Source organism: Cupressus sempervirens, chromosome 5, assembly GCF_028749045.1.
Source record: "Cupressus sempervirens isolate cs-2001-9-10 chromosome 5, ASM2874904v1, whole genome shotgun sequence".
Lineage (NCBI taxonomy): Eukaryota > Viridiplantae > Streptophyta > Pinopsida > Cupressales > Cupressaceae > Cupressus > Cupressus sempervirens.
Window position 1 is genome coordinate 210,819,599 of NC_143122.1, and position 23,487 is coordinate 210,843,085.

At 33.2% G+C, this 23,487-nt stretch overlaps 1 protein-coding gene across 1 annotated transcript in view; it reads right to left on the reverse strand.

The window, feature by feature from the left end:
- Window positions 1-21,091, reverse strand: part of LOC149555165 (uncharacterized) — a 32,881-nt gene extending 11,790 nt beyond the window's left edge. The window contains exon 1 of the mRNA XM_089833593.1: window positions 20,759-21,091. Coding sequence (XP_089689719.1) covers window positions 20,759-21,091 — 333 coding nt within the window. The remainder of the gene's footprint in view (window positions 1-20,758) is intronic.
- Between the last annotated feature and the right edge of the window lie 2,396 nt (window positions 21,092-23,487).

Below are 23,487 nucleotides of genomic sequence, written 5' to 3' on the forward strand. Positions count from 1 at the left end.
AATAATAAAGCTTCCTAAGTCGCAGATAAACACTAGAGGGAAGATAAGGGGGTTTCTATTCATTTGGTTTTCACAATGAATTTGTGGGGTCCAATGCAATGTTGGGAATGGACTAACCCTTATCAATAGCTACTTCACCCTCCTCTTTAACTTTATCATCTTTGCACACAAATGGAATCTCTAAAGCCAATCCAAGGAGCTAGATAGAGGAGTTTGGTTATCCGATACCTTCTTTAATCACAACCTAATGAATTCCACCATGAAAAGATGGATTTAGAGGAGCTAGAGAACATTCACAATATTAGTGACACAAAGTATGGATAGATTGCAGGAAGAATTATTTTCCAAGGGGTACTTGCCCATAGTGTAATGGGTATGGTCTAGAGATCAAGAAGCTCTTGGTGGTGGAGCACCTCTAATCCCACATTATTGACTTAATCATGGGCCCAAAAGCATAAAATTGTTAGAAAAACAAGTTGTAGTAAAATGTGAAATGTAAGTTTCAATAGAACTTTGAGAAATTATAACATCTTATCATTCCATAAACAAAGATTAATCTCCACCTTAAAAGCATCCTAGATTTGGGTATACTTAAAGGGGATGTAAAGCCAATCCCCTAAAATAAACCAATACTAGGAAAAGGTTTTAGTTGAAAGGAACAAAATTGTCATGTATCTAAATTCACAAATTTTGAGGATGATAACAAAACTAGAAGAGGTGTTTGAAGGAATCTAGTTGCTTGTAGGATGATGACAATCCAAAATACCCATATACCAAAGGCGTAAACCCATAGGAAAGTATCAAAATGAATTTACAACATAAAATGATTAAGATTAGGATCAATAATACCCAAGCATATATTTGGGGACCATTATTTCCATAAAAATAGGGATGACTGCAAATACTGGCAATGTTGAAGACTCAAAGAAGAAACCATGAGAAAGTTTATAGAAATTAAATGGCAGATCAAATGCATCTTATATTTATAGAAAGTTATCTTAAGAGAGAAATTCTAGTACTTCAACAAACATTGAACAATATAAATACCAATGCTATGTAGTATAATAAAAGGTAGAGAAGAAATAACCATTTCAATATCTCTTGATGTCTCTATGAGGGCTTAAATTGGGTTGTGATAGCTTCCCAAAAGAAGAGATTCATAGTAGATCCAAAGAAATAGTCACAAAGGGTACAAGTATCATATTTTGAAATCACAAGAAATAAGAAATAAGAAAATGGATGAGAGGAATCCCTTGAATTTGAATAAGAATACACTACTACATAATATATTGATTGCTAAAAAATATGATTTGAAGAAGCCGAGTTAGACCACCAAAGCTAAGGCTTGACAAAAAGGGACAATATGCACATTTAATATTACACAAAGTAGAAGGGATGATACCCACATCTTAGCAACAATGAGGAAGGTTGGTTTGACATCACCAATGTTGTGAGAATAAGAAAATTATCTTATTTCCTTTATATTACTATTTCAAGATAACTATTTATTAGTACTTTTTATATTTAAATTAATTATTGTTTAAAGAGGTGTATTTCCAAAAAAATAAATAGAGAGATAAAAAATGTCATTCTAATCATAATACAAAATTATATAATCATTGCAATTTTTAATTATCCAAATGATCAACTTTAATGTAATATATATATATATATATATATATATATATTTCACAAATAAAATAATTTAAGTAACATGTAATATATGATATTTATTATATATTAGAAACTAATAAAATAATAATAATTATTAAAAACCAAATGCATATTAGAATAATTTAAATAAAAAAATATATAAACCAATTCACAATCGCTTTGTTTATACTTCAAAATTAAGTATTGACCATTCATATTATTTTTAATTAAAAAAATATTTTAATATTTTAATATTATTTAAAGGCATTCTAATACTATATTCAACAATATTTTACAATATAAGGATCATATTATTGTCCTTAGTCTATTAGAACTAATTACTACTCTAACAAATAACATTATTATATACCTAGGTAGGCAAGCATCATTATAAACCTAGGTAGGTAGACCCACATTATTATAGAATCATTATTATATTCAGACCAATATTATTATGTATCTAGGTAGACCAAAATTATTATATATCTAGGTAGGCAGTCTAATATTATTATGTACTTGGGTAAACTAGCATTATTATGTACTAAAGTAGGTAGTATGAAAGTGATTTGTAATAAATTGGTTATTAATAATTTTTGGACTATTGATGACCACCTTGTTTTTAGTTTCAACATTTGAAACGAAAATGAAATTAGACTATTAGAACATTACTCTCTATTGTCCACTTGCATATTTACAAAAGTATCTTTGAAATATGTATGCATGTATGTATGTATACATACATACATACATACATATATATTTATCTATGTATATATACATAAATACATACATATACATACACACACACAAACACACACACACACACACACACACACATATATATATCTGTGTGTGTGTGTGTGTGTGTGTGTGTGTATTTACAAATATATAATATATGTATGTATATACATACATACACAGATGTGTGTGTGTGTGTGTACATATGTACACACTCACACACACACACATATATACATAAGTATATATTTATGTACATATGTACATCCATACATACGCGCTCGCGCACATACACACACAACTTTCACAATGTCTTCAATCAGATTGGACATTCTTATATGTATTAAAGGTGGGAAAATGAGTTCATATAAAATTTACTTCTATCTACAATGAAACATATTTAATTATCAATTACTATGTTTAAGAAAGATACTTTTTAGCAAAAAAATTTATTTCAACTATTTTGTTCATTTCAAACTACTAACTCTCAAATTTCAGTGCATTAATTTGTCTACTTTTAAATTTTAATTAATTTACCATCATTCATTGATAACTTTACCAAATTCTACCTCTTTACATTATGTTTATTAACACTACAAATATTTTCTTCAACATGCACTATTGTTAATCTTTTTAACCTTTCTTATATTTTGAGTATAAATGGTTTATTAGGTGGTTATTTTTGAAATGGTGAACTAAAAGGGGGGTATAAGTGGAAAATAATTTTATTTTTTTGGTAATCAATAGGACAAATATATATATAGTGATTGATTTCTCATTTTGGGGAGCTATCTTAAGATCGTGAAAAATACATGTGAATATTTTTGGCATAGTTTTCCCAAAATAACAAATTTGGTTCAGACATAATGGCATTTCCCTTAGAATTATAATATTGTGGCCAAATGAAAATTAGGGCAAGATCTTTTGCTTGATTGGTTCTCTTAGAATACTTTATGAGATAATTCTCTTTATGTAGCCTTTGTAGTGTGTTAGTGTTATTAAATGCACCTAGTAAGCTTTCCTATCATATTGATAGAGTTTTGCAAGAAAATAATAATAATCAGTGGTGATCACATCATATATGACCTTATCAATGAATTTGGGAGTAAAGATGAATCATTATCCTTAAACCCAAGTGAATATAAATGAAGATACAAACCATTGATAAATGATGTTTGTGGAAAGTGGACTTTGGAATTCTTTTTTTGTATGATCCATTATCAATGATACAATCTATAGAGAAATCATGTGTCGAATAAGTACGAGTGACAAACAAATTGCCTCATTCTCAAGCTAAAATGATGATTCATTATTGTGACTTTATTGAGTATAATGTTCAACTCATCATAAATCCTCTAATCCTCAGAATGTCTTGATTGGAATAATTTTACTTTCCTCATTAGGAGATTGAATAAACATTTTTTTCTTCTTCATTTTAAAACATTCAAACTTTTCATGTCCCTTGTTTTTAGAATAAGTAAAAAATATATATTTCTTAGAATCAAGACTATGGGACTAAAAAGAAAAGGAAGAAGAAGAAATTTTATCTTTGGAGATTTTTTTTCTTGTAGTTGACAAGTTAAATCTTTTGGAGCAAAAAACTGAGTAAAATAATGTCTTCTATATCTAGAATTGATTGAACATATAATTAAATATTTTGATTAAAGAAAAAACTAATTCTTGAACTCATAGGAGTATTCTCAAGAGATTAAATTGATATATGTAATCCCACACTAACATTTGTGAGATCCTTATCGCAACTGAAGCCACTTGATGTGCAAAGCATGCTCATAGTTTGAAGGATAAATTGTATCTTTTAAGGGCATGACTAGTTGATTTCATGTGGTTTATAGGGTCCTGAGCATATTGTCATTTAGTGACCATTACCTTAGAAACACGAAAGAGCTTTAATTTTGCAAAAGGAACATTATCTTCAACTATAATTCCATTTTAGGAAAACCAAGTCTCCATATCAAGGACCCAACTATGGAGCACAATAAGATGTTGAGATCCATCATGGATTTTTATTTAGTAACTTATTGAAGCCTCTTCCAGGAGCATAAAGCTACTAAATTACTATATCATCACACCGACAAGTTCAACAACTCTCTTAGCTAAAAATTCAAACATATTATTATGATTTAAATCCAATCAAATAATTTAAGCCTCCCAATAATAATTTAATTGACACAAAATATGGAAATCTATGAGTCAACACTCTATTATGCTCTAGGAAAAAACTATACAAATTGAATCTGACTATTATAACAAGATCAATTTTTAGCATTATAGATTTCTTCTAAAGTAAATGTTACAAAAATGAGATCACAAATAGAAGAAATATTTTCCTAGATAAAAACAATATGTTCTTGAAATGAGGAGATGAAATTCTACAACCATTAATGAAAAATCTTAGCAAATGATAAAAACTAGGCTTTTTATTTAACTAAATGCCACATTTTGCTCCCAAAACTACATTCTACTACCCAAAAACATGAACCAAAATAGCTTAGCCATTTGGATTTTACAAATACAAGTTATTTTCAAAATTGGCATATCTTTCTTATTTCTCAACAAAATTTAAAATCTTAAAATGAATTAAAAACTCTTTGGAAGAAAGACACTTCTATCTATGCAAACCACTTAACAACACACACACACACACACACACACACACACACACACACACACACACACACACACACACACACACACACACACACACACACACACACACACACACACACACACACACACACACACACACACACACACACACATTTTTAAAAAATAGTGCTTAATTTTGCAAGTAGTCACCTCCAAGTGCTTCTAATGACCAACTCTTCTAAATTGAGTGAACCAACTTCAAAAATATACTCCTTTTGATGAGATATTTTAATTTTAATTTTCCTTTATTTCCCTTTTTTTCCTTTAAAAAACTAAATTTAAGTATCAAAATTTAATTGGGAAACGATCATTTAATGCTTTGATACCAACTAATATAGAAGTAAGAAATCTAATCAGTAGCTTAAGAAGAGATTTGGAGACAAAAGAACAAAGATTTATTGATAAAGGGTGCTCCCCTTAATACCATAAACTCATAACAAAAACAAAGAAACAATAGAAAATGCCAGAACAAAATATGGACTTCTTATTTGTGTCACAAATGCATAATTACAAAATCCATAACTACAATATGCTAGCCCACATGGGTGCCTTCATTATGGTAAATTTGCAAGACAAGCTGTGAACTATCACCTAGAGTTGTCATAGACAATGTTCAAGCCTTTCTTAAATAGGCAATTTTATTCCCCTGGGGAAGGTTCTAGATGTTCACACTTAATACCTAGGGCCGAAAAACCCTAACAATACATATAGAGTCGGCTAAATACATTTTTGATAAATTATTTTAGAAATTTCAGCAACCCAACTTCGGAAAGCCATAACTCTTGAACCATTGCTCTAATTGGGTATTACAATCAATTTTCAAAAAAGCCGCTTCTGATCTATAGGCTCAAAATGGCACAAGCACCCTTCCATCTTGTTTTTAAACCTAATCTTGGCACTCGAAGGCCTCCAATAGTGAGCCTGAAGGTTTTTTTGCAAAATTTTCCACTGAAAATCTACAATAGCATCTCTCGTACTTAAGCTGAACCTTCATGTACAAAATGAGAACATTCCAAGTTGATATGAAAAACTTACTAAAAATAGCAAGTTCCCACAAATAGTAACCACCCTGTCTACCAGTCCTTATTAAAATAGAAAAGACTGAAAATGAAATATTTTTGGGTGATGCAAGATTACTCTTACACCCAAGATGCTCTTGCATCACTTATACAAAATTAAATTACAATATTCTCTACAAAATAACATTACAAAGCTTGCATTCCAACATGCATCTATGTGAGGTAAAGATATATTTATATAAGCAATTAATATTATTTATTTGGATGAGTTAGAATAACTTACATATTTCACATGAACAACCAAATATAAGAAAAATTAACAAACAGAGTAACAATATACTAAGTTATGCTAGCCTACTAAAACTATGAAACTAACATTTTAGTTTCACTATTGAGTTTTTATTTTTGAAATTTACATAGGAGGAATAAAACTAATAAAAATAGTCCCTAGCTAATAACTTGCAATATATCCTATGCACCCTCTGAATCATCATTTAGTTTATTATAGAAATAATACAATTAGTTTTAAATAAATTATCCTTCAATTTGAACTTTGAATGAGTATAAAATAATCTTCCAACATTCCATGATAAAATATTACAATTTATGAAAAAAAAAATTAAGGGTAGGATCTCCATCTTGTGGTAACACTCGAAATCGATTAGCTGCATAAAAACTATGTTCATTATTTCATCTATCATTTACAACATGATAGGTGGGGGTCTTAATATTTGTCTATGATTGGGAGATTCATTATTATGTCTATAATTTGAGACTTGAGATTGAAGTTCTCAGCCTTTTTCTAACAATAGGAGGAGAAATGAATTTATATAGTAATTTCAGCAAAACTTGAGAGTGCATGTTATTAGCTTGTTTGGGTAAGTATACAAAATTGTGGTTCCTAAAGTTGGGAACAAGTGGCCTCTTTTATTCTAGAATCAGAAATTTCTAAATTTTTATAAGTATTTGAAGATGTTACACTCAAAATTTGATGATATGACAAAAATAAAAGTAACTTAGTCCTTTGAATCTAGTTTCTAAACTACTAAATTTTTTTTCTGAAATGGTTTATTTTTAGGCTCTCAAAAAAGGGGACCATAAAAAGTGGTGCTATTTTTCAAGAAAAACATAACATAGTGCAACGTGTGCTCCCCCTAAAATTTTAACTTTGGTTTTGAAACTCTTTAATCTCTCTAATCAAACACTGTGCAATTTACCCCAATTTTTTCGAGTAATTTTATAATGTGTATTTCTTTTTTGAATATTGTAAGTGGAAACATCCCAAAAATGTGAAATATCTATGTACTCCCCTAGAAATTAGTGAAAACTAATCCAAAATCAAAATATCTTTTTTTGAAAGTGTGTAGAATGGAGTCTAGTTTCTAAAAAACTAACTTGTTGCAAAATTTGATGAATGAGCTAAAACCAACACCCAAATTAGTACATATTAGTTTTTGAGAGAAAATTAACATAAATTAAAAATAAATTATAGATGAAATGCTTGAAATAGTATGAATTTGAAATAAACTATATTGTTCTATATAGATAACACAAAGATCTAAAATATCATATAACCTGATTTTATCAATACTCAACCATAAGGAAACTTGAAAGAGATCACAGAACAAAAGTCAAGCATTTTTTGTATGCTTGCTACAAAACATGTCTTAGACTAGTTTAGACCCTCCAAAACTTTGGGTTGGATCCCCAACACAAATCCAATCCTTAGGCTTTGGTGGTATTGAATGATTTAGATAGCTCATGTGCATAATAGTGCTTGCATGTTATAGTGCACACATGATTAATATCATTAATGTGCTATAGTGCATATACACTATTTAAATCCTTTTTAAATTCAAGGCTTAAATATAGTGCATGCTCTATATTTTTCGGTAGACACTACAAGGCTCGGTCAATAGTACATTCTTCATCACTTATGCTAAAAGGTTCGGTAGACTCTGCTATGCTTGGGTGACATTACACTTTTCCATTGTAGTTTGGTAGACATTGCAATACTCAAAGAACACTGGAATCTATCTTAGATATTTGATAGACACTATGAAGCTTGGCATGAATTGTAATTTGCTTGATTAACTTGAAATCAGGTGAAACACTTGGTTTTCACTACTAATAGTATGATAAGCTCAATAGCAATTGTAGAGCTTGGTAGCAGTGTAACCAATTGATTAAGTGTTAAGTCACTTATAGACAAATGAAATGACCATGAGGTCAACAGTCTCCCCTTTAACATTAGTGACAAAAACACTTAACATACAAAAAATTTGAATACTCAGAATACAAGTCAAAACTCCCCCTATTAACAATTTGTGACTTTAACTTGGTTTTGACTGGTGTTTGCTGACGTAGCTTAGTAGCTTCTTACTTTTATTTTTATTTTTCAAAATTTCTTTTGTAAACACATTTAAATCTTTGTACATCTTTCATCCATATTGTACATGGGTTTCCTTCCTTATTACAACTCCCCCAGACATATATCTATGGAGTATGATAATAAAACTCCCCCTTCAAATTTTGTGCATAGGCTTATTAAAGAATTAACTAAAAAAATTCTAAAGCAAAGGTGGATATTTCTAATTTTAAAGGTGAGTTAGATCCAAGTGTTAGAGAACTACTTTGAGGTGAAATACATGGACGAAGATAATCGAAAAAGAGTAAAAGTTTTTGCCTCCAACTTGAAGTCACATGCAATGCTATGATTGGAAATGTGCAAATTTTGAGAAGACAGGGAAAAGAAATACTAAAGAAATGTTTAACAAGGTAGATGACCTTGAAGCCAAATCATTATTTTATGAGTCAAAAGATGAACTACTGAACTTACTAGGTGTCGTTAGGGCTTCAACCCCTTTAGATAGGCTTTTTGAAGCATTAACTAAACAAACAAACAAAAATCTATGTTAAAGATGAGCTCAATCTTGATATATTCCTAAATTAGATCCAAGAGTTTGATAAGTACTTTGAGATCAATGACATGAACAAAGATTATCCAAATTGAATTTGCATTCAATATTATGGTGGGAAATGTGCAAATTTTGAGAACATAGAGAAAAGTAGAACTTTGGCCTAAGATGTTAATATGTCTAAGAGCTTAATTCTTGTCCTTGCATAATGATTATGTATTGCATGGGTGAGCTCTTTAAAGAATAGATGTGAAGATGATGTGGAAAAATAATGAAATAAAAGTATAAAAACTTAGGCCTTGGTATTAATGAGTAGGATTTTAAAAATCCAATTCATAATTCTAGCCTCTTGAAGATTATCTTTTTGTATATTCATGTCCTTTCCACTATGATGATTCTCACAATATTATCAATTGTTTTCATTTTTCTTATACCCTTGAGATGTTCCAATTTCTACATAATTTCACTTAGTCTCACTTATTCTTTTCTTTCTCATAGATCCTTTCTTCTTCCTATACATGAGAATTTTTTGAAATATTATGTGGGAAGCATATTTTATTGTCTCTTCTTGATTTAATCTTGTATTCTCTTATTTCATGATGTTTTATCTCTATAGTTATCTCTATATGTTGCATCTCTTTGCATTTCATGAGTGTTTATTTCTTTCTTCTTCATGTTACTTATGTTTATAAGATGTTTAGATGTTATAATGTCTCTTTCCATTTATAATGTCTCTTTCCATGTAAACAATAGATGTTGAGCATGTTAAGGTGTAGAGCCAATCTAAATTTTAGTAGTGCCGAGCATCAGTATCAACAAGTGCCGAGTAACACAGAATTGATCATATTTGGTGTTTAAGTGTTTTTCATGCATGTTTTTACTTTCCATGTTATTTTAATATCTCTCATTGATGTAGAGGTAGTGGATGGTAACCTCCTTGATCATATCAGACAACAATCTACTTCAAAATGTAACAACTTCTTCTTTACAAAATTCCCCTCAAGGCCTCCTTTCTAGGCTACCCAAGTACACCTAGTGCCTTCCAAACATCATATCTTTACACAAGACTTCAACCTTCATTTTAAATTCATAAAAAATCTTCTCATTCCCTACTTACCATGTCCCAACAACCCATTTGATCAGCACAACCAATCTTCTACCCAAGACTCACATTCAGCCTTTAAAGCTAGTAGCCTTTTCACATGGATCAACTTCCTTGAACCCGACCTTAGATCACAACTAGAAATTGGTTCCCCTATCTCTCTTAATTTTATGATAAAACCTTACCTTCTCCCTAATACCCTATTCAACCTCTCTAGACACTATCCAAGCATACCATACTCCTTTCATCCATTAAACACAACCTTGGAAAAATTTCTCATACCTTCTTGTTGTCTCCTGGATAGACCCTCAAACAGATAAGTATAACTTATGAACCAGACAATATTTTCTCAATCCAACCATTGATATTTGGAATAATTATGTCCCAAACAACATATAAAAATTTGAGAGAAATCCAACGGTGGGTTTGGGAGATATGACCCCTGAAACAGCACCCAATTTTCTGTGACAAAATCTCTCTCTGTGTGACTATCATAGACCCCTTTTCCACACCCAATCCTTCTCCAGACCACTCCAACTGATCAAATGAATCATTATGGATACATAAAAAAAAAATCCATCACCCCATATCCCCAACATTAAGGGAAGTCACTCCATGGTGACTGGTTCCAAATCAGAGCATGTTCTCTATCAGCAAACTTCACTACAACGTTTGTAGTTCTTCAACCACTTCTTCTCAAATCCCCTGCATAAGATAAGTATGAACCAAGAATATATTAAATCTTCATCCTCTCCCACCAATCATAGGAATTATAGAGGGTGGAAGAGATTCAACATTCTAAGAACTTCAAAACAATAAAAGGTTGACTGTGTCTAATCAGTCACTGGTTTTGATACACCAATCTAATATTCTTCAACAAAAACTCAATGAAATGATAAGAAGAATGAAAGAGAGTGTGGGATACCACTGATTCCACATTCTACATCATTCCTTCATTAAGATCACATTGCAAACAATTACTACAACTCACTATCTCATACTTGTACCGTGAATAAAGAGTAAATTGCAAAGAATAGACTTAGTTTTATTGATTAAAACTTCACTACAATACTTTTCTCGGTATCCACCATCTCTCCATACTATCTAATCACGCCTACATTCCCTCTATAAAGCCTTTCAAGGCCAGATATTCTCTACCCAACCGTAACAGTTAGTTAAATGACTGTTATAAGTTGGTTACAATTTAGCCCTTTAGGTACATTTTGAACATTTAATACCCTTAACCACTATGAAAAGCCAAATATGTCAACTACAAAATGTCATCATAGATTGAATTAAATTCAACTCTAGATATATCAAGACCATTTGTTGTTCATGAGTCTATACGACTCTCCTTTCATGCTTTTGCCAAGGTGCCCTGCACCATACTCCCAAGGATCAAATCAATCCAAGTCTCTTTGGATTGGGTAATTTTCTTCCTCTTCCTCCATTATTTTTCCACCTCTTGTTGAGGATCATCTATGTCAATGTAACCCTGTACCTACAAACAAGTATCATGTGCCAAGCACACACTCTTGCATTCTCCATCTCATAGATGTCTGCAACCTTAGTACTTGCATGGAGAACAATACAGAATTCTTGCAAACCTGTCATAACAATGTTAGAAACAAAAACAATCAAATCTTTAACCAAAACAAATGCTTGGTGCCGCATTCCTTCATCTATTGCTGTCAGCACAAACAGAGGTAAAGAATACAGTTGCTGATGAAGACCTGAAAAGAAGAACATTTGAAGATGAAGGTATGATATTGATTGGCGATATATTGTGCCCACTGAAAACAGGGCAGAAAATGGGTCAAATTTTTTTCTCAAAGGCCCAGGTGAATGAAGCTGATGAAATAACCACCAAGGATAAGGTGGAATGCAAAGGAAAAAGGAAAGAGGATGATGACAAATTTTAGAAAATAACAGAGGTTTTCAAGCATGAAGAAGGCAGCATATTGATGACGAATGAAGAGAAGATGCATCAAGGAATGTGTACTCTAAATATGGAGATGAAATATTTCAATCTAATGGATTGTTTTTGTATTCTTATTCTTATTTTGTTGTAGGTACATGGGGCTATGGTGGAAATGCCTAACATGGTGAAATTGTTGGAGTTTGTTAAAGGTTACATGCTAGAAAGCATATGCTACTATTTGTTGTTTCTATTGATTTGGCTTGTGGGTACTATACCTAAAAGAAAGAGAAGAAGATCTAGGAAGAAATCCAAGGATGTAGACCTCAATAAGATGTATGAGAAAATGAAAAACAAGTTTGAAAAGGTGGATTCAAACATCGATTAGCACATGAAGAAGGAGAGGACAGTCATGAAGAGTTTGAAGGGAAAAGAGGATACAAGGTGTCTACAAGACAAGTACAAATGTATAGAGAAGAAGCATACATTTCCAAAATATGGAGATACATTTTCTAATGCTTATTTTTTAGGTGCAAAATTCCTTAGGGACTGGGAAACATTTGAAGTTAGGGAGAATGGTGCAGGAGCACCAGGGCTGAGGACAAAGACCTAAAAGGAACTGGGATCATTGAATAGATTCTAAGAGGAAGCAAAGGATGAACATGACCTTGAAGGGTCATTTGATGTAATAAGACCATATAATGGTCCTTTAATAATGTTTTGATAGTGCTTTGATAATTTTTTATTAAGATCAATTATGTAAGCCTTAATGGCATTTGGGGGGATAGTATAGTTCTAAATATGAGGATTGAATTCCTAAGAGGATATTTAGAAGGAATTTAAATAATAAATGCAAATATACCATGTATGGGTTGAGTTGACAAGGGTAGTCAACAACTTGACAACTTTTATAAACTTGCAAATTGTAAACAGATAGTTTTAGACTGTTGTAGGGAGTTGGGAGTTGGTCATTTGGGTTGTTATCGGTTTGTGGGAGTGTAGAGGATCCATATAATGAGGATCCATGTGAGTATGAAGGTAGGGAAAGTGGAAGGGAGTTTAAGAGTTTTTGTTGTGTTGAAGAGGCAATGTAATGCAATTTTTAATTCAATAAACTTTAATTCTCTGCAAACTTGATAGTTGTTGTTGTGAGGGTATAGTTAGCCCTTTTGTGGTTGAAAATTGTTCATTTTAATGTGAATTTGATTAGAAATGGAGTAATACATTTTTGGTTTAAAGAATTATTCATTTCATGTGTTATTTTCATTGTTTTATGAAGATTTAAAGGCAAAGAACGTCAATTTGTTTTGACTGTCCCAAATAGAGAATCAAGTGCAATCAAAATTTTTCTTTGAACACACCATGAATGGATAGGGCCTCCTCACTTAATGTGATTAATGTGACTATGGGGAGAGCCCATTGCATGTATTATCTATGGAATTGAGTCTTTTATGCAAGGATGACAAGAGGATTGAGAAATGGATCAGTCACTGAAGAGAATGCTGATTGAAGGGATGATTGTCATTGAAAATTTCAGTCCTAGTGTGGGGGACATATCTCTAAATTAAACCGTTGGATCAGACCAAGATTTGGATGTGTTTGAGAGGACCAACTTAAAGATCAAATATTTTAGTTATAACTACAAGTTTAAAGAATTCATAAGAAAGTATACAAAAATTGAAATGAAGCACTCAGATTTCCATGTTTAGTCCAATGTTTAGACAAACAAATTTCAGTTCAGACAGCCATGTACCATGTATCCAATATACCCTACAACCAAATATTGAAACTTTAGATTTATAAGTTACTACTTCCATTTAGACAAACAAATCATAGAAAACCACACATATTCTCTCTACAAGATATTCAAAAGTTTGTCTACATCTTTTTCATGAAATAGGGTTTCCCAAAAAGAAAAAAGCATATATGATAGTTGAATAAAATATTCAATAGAAAGGATTGAAATATTATTAGAGATAGATGCAAGCACTAGATATTCAACAGAAAAGATTAAATATTATTAAAAATGCTTCCCAAGTATGAGAAAATTGAAATTCAGATAGGTATCCCATGTAGCTCACAACCAAACTATGAAAATAGTATCATGTACCCCACATATCATGTACAGACCTAAATAGTTTTTTTAAGAAAATTGGGTATTTTCAGAAATCTGGCTTAAAATCAAAATTGAGATTTGTCCAGATCATCAAAATAAGGATGTTGCATTTCCTTTTTGGCTGAGATTCTATTGGATGGTTCATAAATCAACATTTTCTACAAGAAGATACATATTTTTTTTGTTATTTTACTTGCATGTATACAAAGTTGATTGAAATGGAATGAAAATAGGACAAAAATAGGTGATATTGAAATAAAAATGGATGGAAATAAAATCTTGTGTTCTTATAATAGTATCTTGGACGATTTCAAACATGTGTGTAACCATATCAAAATCATGTTCATTGATCTACATTTGTTCCTCATCTCATTCATTTTCCCTATCAAGATCATCAAACCAATTTCGATGCTTGCAATTTTGTGGCAATGGTGGAAACATAGGCATTCTCCTTGAAATACTTGATCTTCTCCTTACATTCATGCACTCAATCAAGTCTCTTTGTCGATGAATAGTGTGACGAAACCCATCTTGTACAACGTGAAATGGATTTGCACTTGGATGGTCTAATCCAAGTTGGGATGAGACATGTCACACTCTCAAGCTTATTTTACAAGTCCTTTAAATTCTTATTAATGGAAGTAAGTGTTGCCAAATCAGATGCATGAGTTGAAATTTCTTGTAACTTGTCCAACTCTTGTGTTATTTGTAGCCTCATTTCTTTTAGTGTAGTTTTACCTCTATTTCTAGCAGTCTACAAAAATAATGCAAACATATTTTAGAAATTATATAACCAAATAATCAAAATTGGAACAGCAAAGATATGGTTATAAATTCACCTGTATGGGCATAGAAGAATCCTCCAAGGGTTGGCAATTTTCATTATTTACAATCTCTTCAAATGCATCGGTTACCTACATTCATATTGCAACACATTTAAAAAATTTAAAATACGTAGTTTGCAAATAATTGTATATCAATATAATAAAATACTCAATGTTTTTTAAGTACCAAATAATTAGAGAGATTGTTGGAGCATCCTTCTTCTATAGAACCAATTGTATTGGAAATATTATCAACATCTACATCCAATTTGTTAGATAGATGTTGCCTTTGTCTCTCTCTCATCAAGTTAACCTTCATCACATGCTTACACATGTATCCTTGTATCAAAAATTTGCAAGAGCACATAGATAGACTAGGTGAGGAGCTATACACTTCATATCAAAAATTGGGATTGCTTTCACTTGTCACCCATGCTATGTGATCATTAGTGTCATTGAATATAACATGTTCATCCAAAATTTTCATAGCCCGAACCCAAGATGTATTTTCAATTTTTTCAATATCAAAGTTCCTATAGAAAACATGTTTTTTACTGACTTGTACCCACCAATAATAGACATAAACATGTGTTGAAAGTTGATATAACGACCAATCAACACGACGATTTGTAGCACACTCAATTGTTTTCAAGAATCGTCTCTTTAAGTGTGAATGGTAAGACTCTATGGCACCATTTGTCTCTTTTACTGCATGTTTAAGTGTATGGAAACATGTAGCCCACATAATCAATCTATTAGACCATTGTCCCTTAAAATATTCAATGAATGAGGGCTGTGCATCTTTAAAGTCGTCAATAAAATTGTGAATCTCATTCTTTGCTGAATCCTTGCTTTTTGAATGATGCATGATAAATCCAAGTCTATCAAACATCTCTTGTCTAATTGCATTATCTTTGACCTTTGCAATCAAGTTCTTTAGCCAAGCACGTCTAACATGCCAAGTGCACAGATATACATCACACTGAAAAACTTCTCTATATCATAAATACTTTCACTCAGTGTCAAATTTTATATTATAGGAGGCATTGAAATATTTTAAAAAATTAAAAAGGGATAAATGATTAAAAAAAATACCTAATAGCTTTGATCTCAGCAGCTGCATCATCCACCATGAATGCATTTAGTTTCTGATTAATATTCTTCAAGTGAGCTCGTTGAAGAAGAATGTGCATCCAATATGTGATATCATGTGCACAAGATCTGGACATAATAATCCATGCCACAGGTACCCCCATATGCTTTGAGTCGAATGCAAGCATTGTATACAATTGAAACTATCATAAGACATCAACATAATGTATCAATACTATACTTTAACTGTAAATATTTTGAAGTTAAATCTACAAAGCAATACACTATATACCTTCATTGCATTGGTACCAAATGTAGAATCCATGGCCAATATATTGTTATGGCCATACTGAAGCATCCAATCAAGTTTCTCTGGCAATTGAATCCCTAGCACAAATGGGACCTCTCCATCTCCATCAATAGTGGCACTATACTCTTGATATGCAAACCATTTGTCAGGGTTTGCCAAAACCCATTGTTGCACTGAAAGAGCATCACTACTATCATACATGTATTTTAATGACTTAATTTTCTGATCAATATTTGCAATATCATCCATCGTAAGAAACTCATCCCTAGAAGATTGACCCTCAAATATTGTCATCTTTTCATGCACCATTTTCTTATGTTTTTTATGCACTGCATCTGTAGGCATGCCAAGTAATAGCAATGATTCGACCCATTGATGTAATTTCTTACTAATAAATGGCGAAAAGAAGGACCTTGATCCAAAAAATGCATTGTTCATTTGACCATGATGAGGTATGCCACTCTTGTTCACATGTTGAACTTGATGGTACCATATCAATACATGGTTTGGCCTATGAACCATGATTCGGGTGCTAAAATGACAGGTACAACCACATCGTGTATGTTTGCAACTAGGTCTACTAACTTTCCCTAATTTGGGAACAGAGGAAGGATCAAATGGTGTTGCATCTTTTTCTTTATAGTCCTCTGGCCCAAATGTACACAATAACTATGGAAATCATGAAGAATCTTCATATTAATAATATGCATAATTAACAAATGATTATAGACACTCTTTACTTTACAATTGAAAGTATAAATAATCTTAGCTAGAATATTACTCTTACATGTTGTATTCCAGATAACTATTAATCCTATCTTTTGTATCGGAACTTTGAGAGGGCTTCCTTGCATGACTTTTGTAAAAGCATGTTGGATATGAGTCCCTTGAACATTCTCCCTCGATAAAATCTTTCAATCTATTAGCTTCAATCCAAGCTGAAAATAGTTCTGAATCTTTAAGTAAATATTTTTTCCATGAAAGATCCACATAAGAATATTTTCTGCTACATGGGCATTGAACTGCCTTGTCCATGATGTGAGACCAATCAACATCCATCTAATATACAACAAAAGAATATTAGAATCCAATAACTCATGGTATGTATGTCAGTTTGTTTTTTGCACCTCCTCTACAAATTTAAACTATCACAACTCTCATGGTAGATGATTGAGTTTCATGTTTGCCTTAACAATGGTGGGTGGCTTCTAGTTTGTGTGATATGCATTCATGGCAGAATACTGATTTTGAATGTTGATGATAAGAATTTGATCATAGTTCATATGGGTTATCAAATTTGGGTTATATTTGAATTGGGTACTTGCAGGTTAGAAGGATGCTGAGTTTGGAAGAGAATGAAATTGGGCCTCCTTGGTTGAAGCCATTGTTGCAGACAAGTTTCTTCATTCCTTGCAGAATTCATGGAGATTCCAACCATAGTGAGTGCAACATGTATTGCCTTGATTGTATGTCTGGTGGATTATGCACCTATTGCCTTGAACATCACGGTGATCATCACATTGTTCAGGTATAGTAGTCCCTACATTAAAAAGCATTAAAGTTTGAGCTTAAATGATCTGATTGTTGCTACAGGAACTTATCAACATTGCATAATTGTCTTCTTGAGAGTTGAAGCAATATCTATCATGGATTATGTTTGAAATGGTCTCGGCTCTTTTCCAATTATAGCCTATCAATTTTAGTGATTAAGCCAATCTTCAAGGATTCATAGTGGTCCCCAATACCTCTTTTGAGAAACTGATTAATAATGAAAAACCCATCAAGCCTAGTGCATAAAGAAATTTTCAAGCATTCATAGAGCAGCGCCTATGTCTATTTTGAGAAAATAGTTAAGATTGAAAGACCCTTCAAGCTCAGAGTTTAAGCCAATCTTCAACTGCAAATACTCTCTTCTCACCTTTAAAAGTCACTTGAACTAGAGGCTTGTCATTCTTCCCCAGAACAATGGTGAATGGCCACAATTGTTTGTCAGACCGCACAGAGGGATCATTATATCTTCTTCCAATAAGTCTCTTGACATCAAACACGATGTTGGTAGGATTAGTTGAAATCTGAAATTTGGCAGCATTCCCAACAAGTCTTTCGTTGGGGTTGAAAGCAACCATGGACGGAGTGGTTCTGTTACCTTGGTCATTCGGAATAATTTCAATTCTGTTATGCTGCCACACTCCAACACAGTTGTAAGTTTTCCTCAAATCAATGCCAATAGCCTTAGCTTTGCCTGCTCTTTCCATGGTAAATTTTGCATGAATGTAAGACAAATATTTGGGAAATACTTTAGGTTTTGAATCACGCAGGAAAATTGTGTTATTAATTCTAAAATGAATTACTTTAAGAATAGACTACAAATGTCATTATGTGGGAGGCTTTGTCTTTGCCAGCACAAAGGGATTTCCTTTAACAGGCACCAAGGAGCTTCAATCGGTGAAATAATGTTTCAGCCAAAAGTATAGCAATTTTAATTAGTCTATGTCAATTAAAAGAGGATGTCCTTAGTCATTGCTAATCACCTTGTTCATAATCATATGATTTATTATAGGGTTAGTAGTTCTATCATGCCAAATTGTTTTGGCCAATTAGCCTAATATAAGGTATGAACTAGTGTTTAAAGGAGTTGTAAATTTGGATGGTACTGGTGTTAAGACAGCAGGAGTTGTCAAAATCTTAGCCTTACCTTTTGGATAAGTTCCTCTATTTTGGAAGACACTTCAGTTATAGAACTTCCCCCATATTTGCTATATGTTTGTCTAGAGAATTTAGAGCCAAGACAGGAGGATATTTATCTGCTATAGTGATTTGAAGATACTGAAATGTCCGTGAATGAAAATAGAACTCAAAGTATAGTGAAGAATAGTCTTCTCAAGTTTTATAAAGATAGAATATAGACTTTGAGGCATTGGGCATCTAGGGTGTTCCTAGAGAGCAAAACAAAGAGGTGGACAACCTTGCAGCAGTTTGAGGGGAAATTTTAAAATAGTTCAAATTTTGATACACAGAAGAAAATGCTATTGCAAAAACCTTCTACTATTCATATCCCTATTTTTCCATTAGATTGTCCCATTAGATCTTTATTCTTCTTGGTTCTAAGCTAAGGCTGTGTTGACAACTTCCATAATTTCTTTGGCTACAATAATAGAGGAAATCTGGTATCCCTCTCGCGTCAACTACTTCATACCATTCTGTAGCATTTAGTGTGAGTCCTCTCTGCTAGCAGTAGTAGAAGATCCAGTTTCAGGCATTGATGGTTGTCTGGTAGCTATTTAATAGTTGTTTCCCCTGATTTAAAATGGTGGAACAATTTTATTGAGTTTAAAGAGTTGATTAAACCACATCAAAGAGAAAAATAAAATCAAATGGAAATAGACACAACATAGTGAATTATGTGGCTCACCACATCATTTGTGCCATAGGTGGCTAAACGTTCAATATAGAATGCAAACTATCAATTACGGCACCGAGAAATGTTATAGTTTTTAATAGAAAACACAAAAATGAGATTGCAATTCATTTGCAATACAAGAATTTTAAATGGAGAATAGGATTTAAAATTACATACCTTGAATTGGCTGGAAAAAACTTGAACAGTGCCCTTGTGAAACGAATTGAAATCATGGTAAAAGAAATAAAAAACCCAGACATGGAGTGGAGCACGCAGGATGAAGAAGCAATTAAATGGTTTAATGAGAGTGGGTGGAAGTAGGTGGATTAAAAATGAAATAGTCACGGCAGGAGTATGTTGGATTTTACGATTTACTTTCACGATTATGGAGTAACAGTGTTACAGAGGAACTTGGAAGATTATGGAGGAGATGGGGGATGAAGCTGGGGAGTGGACCCCATAGTACCACACTAAGTGGTCAATGCTTAGTGTGTGATGTTTAAGCCGCGTGTTTCCAATGAGGTACCATCCATAATGATATTAATGTCCAATCTAAAGGGCTATCTTCTACACAAAATGTACCTTTGACTACAATTTAAAAAATCAAAATTAGATAGATCTTTAAATTTTCACCATTTTTTCTTCACTATCTTATGTTTTGTAACTGAAAACAAAAAAAAAAAATTGAAAAAAAAATACTGTATTTTCTAAGATTTGAAAAAAAAAAATGTTTGACTTTTGATGCATTCTCTGTGAAGGATAGCCTGTGCCTTTCTATTAATGCTATTAGATTTCTACCATCCATGCGATGCAGTTATATTCATCTAACATAGATTATATAAAAAAATTGTTATCAATATTTCCAATTACACTCCATAATCCATTTTAATAAAATACAATAAAGAACTATACACAATCTAAACCTAAACTACTAGAACATAGAGGTAAATTTCTATTCAATATTAATTAGAGAAGAGAAGCAATATCATATACACACTTGCCTCCAATTCTCTTTTAAGGAAGTGTATAGTTAAAGTAGATGCAAGGGTGAGCAGATGTGGGTCTGTTGATCCAGTGTTTTCCAGTTTGGAAATGAAGAACAGTGATGAAGCGGCCAAGGATGGGCCATAGCAAATAAGCATGCCATTTTTGCTGGATATTTTCTTGGCTTCTTTTACTTCTCTAGTCTGAAAAAATTTGGAGTATGTGAGATTGGTACCTCTGACCTCTGAGAATGCAGCATTAAACTCGGCAACAAGAGTAATGATTCTAGTAGCTTTGAGATATAGAGATGGGGGGCTTTGGAAGAAGATTTGTTGCAAAACATGCGGCATGGCTTTGAATGAGATTTGGCTAACTTCACAGGGGAGCTATTTGTCACTATAAGTAGTTTGTTAGATTTGGATAGAACACATGGTATAAACTTGCAGTGGATCCAATGTTAACCACAAATAATCCATTTAGCATAGTGTGACACGTCTGTTCATTGATCTCCTTCAATTGAGCACTGAATATGTGGTCAATAAGCGATGCAAGGTAATTGATTTTTAAAAAAAAATTTAATGGAGGGTTTAGACCTGCAAAGAAATTAAGTGAGACACTATCTCTGACCTACCAACCAGCTAAAGTCACCACTGAAACCAATTAATAATCCAATTCAAATTTAATGTGATTAAATCTAGATGATCATAAAAGTTCAAAAGTTTTTAAGGTTCTCATAGATTGGACTTTTTTTTTCTTTTTTTTGATGAATAGTCCTTTTCTATTAATAAAATATACTCAAATTAAAATTCACAAAAAAAGTGTCAGGGGATACAAGATCACCTCGCAAATGAGTTCACATAGCCAAAGGTGGACTAAAAACATGGCCACAGCCAGAAACAGAAACTATTCATCAAAAAAAAACATATAAGGCAACCTTAGGCTGCCAAAGTAGTGCCAACCGAGGGTGGTGGATCATCTTTGTCTTGAAAACCCCAATCATCTTTGGGATTGGGGAGTGGGTTGGGAATAGACCAACCATCATCAATAGTAGCAGTAATAATGGCAGCCTTTGCATCTTTAACCTTTGGCCACGGAGGAGAGATCGCTAGGTCCAAGCGAGGCCACTTCCTGGAATGTGCACAATGAGTACTAGGAGGAGGAGCCGAAGATCAACTAAAACCACCATGAGGTGGAGAAGTTGAGCAGCACCTCCATCCACCATCACCACCACTGGGAGAGTAGTGGCGAGAAGCTTGGGAGTGTGAGGTGTGTAAGTGGCAGCCGGAGGAGTGGCATCGAGGATGGCAGCCATAAGGAATCAAGGTCTTTAGTGAGGCATCAGGAGGAACTCTAGCAATAGTGTAGGGAGCATTGCCCCAATGATTCAGCAGCTCCTGCAGGTGAGCTACCTCACGAGAAACTTTGTTAGCTTGCGCCTGAATCTACATAATTACATTATTACACATGCATGCCTAAGTGTACATAGCAATGTTAACATCCAAAAAACTATGTGTGAAAAGAACAACATTCCTATCTTTCCACAAAGAAAACATAATTTATAGCTTGAAGGTATGCCAAATCTGGGTGAACTTCAGAAAAAATCTGAGAGAGTCACCCAGCAGAATCATGTGCCAAGAAAAAGACTCAGGTCTGAATGGCTTAAAAAATCATGAATCCAGTGCCAATAATTTTGAGCACACATACAAAACTAGAAAATATTCAAGAAAGACTTTGGTTGTCCACAAAAGGGACATCTAGGATCATGAACCCCAATGTGTTTGAGCCGAGACCCCAAGGGAAGACTTTTGAAGGCTAGGCACCAAGAAAAATGTGCAATATTGGGTTCAATTTTAGCATTCCAAATGGTACCAAAGCATTTTCTCCATTGAGAAAGAGAAGATTGCAAATGTCATCTGTGGTTTAGCATATCCACCATCGAAAGATGAGGTGAAAGCCACCTATAGCCCAAACTTGGCTTGTAATTAGAAAAAGGAGTGGCAAGATACCACTTCCAATCAAGCCACCAAGGGCGAATAGACTGAATCCCCACTTTATGAACTAACTGAATAGGGATGGAAGAAAGCAGAAGGTCAAAAGTCTACCGATCTGAACGGATAAGGCAGTATTGTACTTGCATATCTTCCCAGGTCTTGAAACTCATGGTGACCCTTGAAAAGAGGTCCTTAGGAATTCTGATGCCACGCTTTAAAAAATGCAGAGCATTGGCCCCCTGAGTCTTGGTGAGGGGAGTACCTTGAATGAAAAATAGGGGAGACCACCAAATGTTCTATTGATTCAAGGAGAGGCCATTGCAGAATTCATCTCCAGCCCATCAAGGTCAGGGCTTAATAGCCTCCCAAGATTTCCATATGCTCTTAATGATGAATGAGCCCTGAATGGCCACTGGATCATGCATGATGAGAAGGGTTTGGAAACCAATCCCTTTCCATGCAGGCCTGTTGATAGGAAAGCCAGAAGAAATACAGTGCCAAACCAGAATCTTCCAAGCTTCATCTCTTGAAATAGCCTTAATAATGCATTTTGCATAAAGAGCAAGGCCTTGTTTCTGAGTGGAAAGTAGGCCAAGACCATTGGACTCTTTTAGGAGACAACAAAAATCCCAAGCCACTCTATGAAAGCCATGGTGATCAGAACTAGAGGCCCATAGAAAATCCCTAAGAAATCTTTCCAGCTTCATGTAAGAAGCTTTGGATGGAGCCCAACAAGAGGAATAATACACATGAGT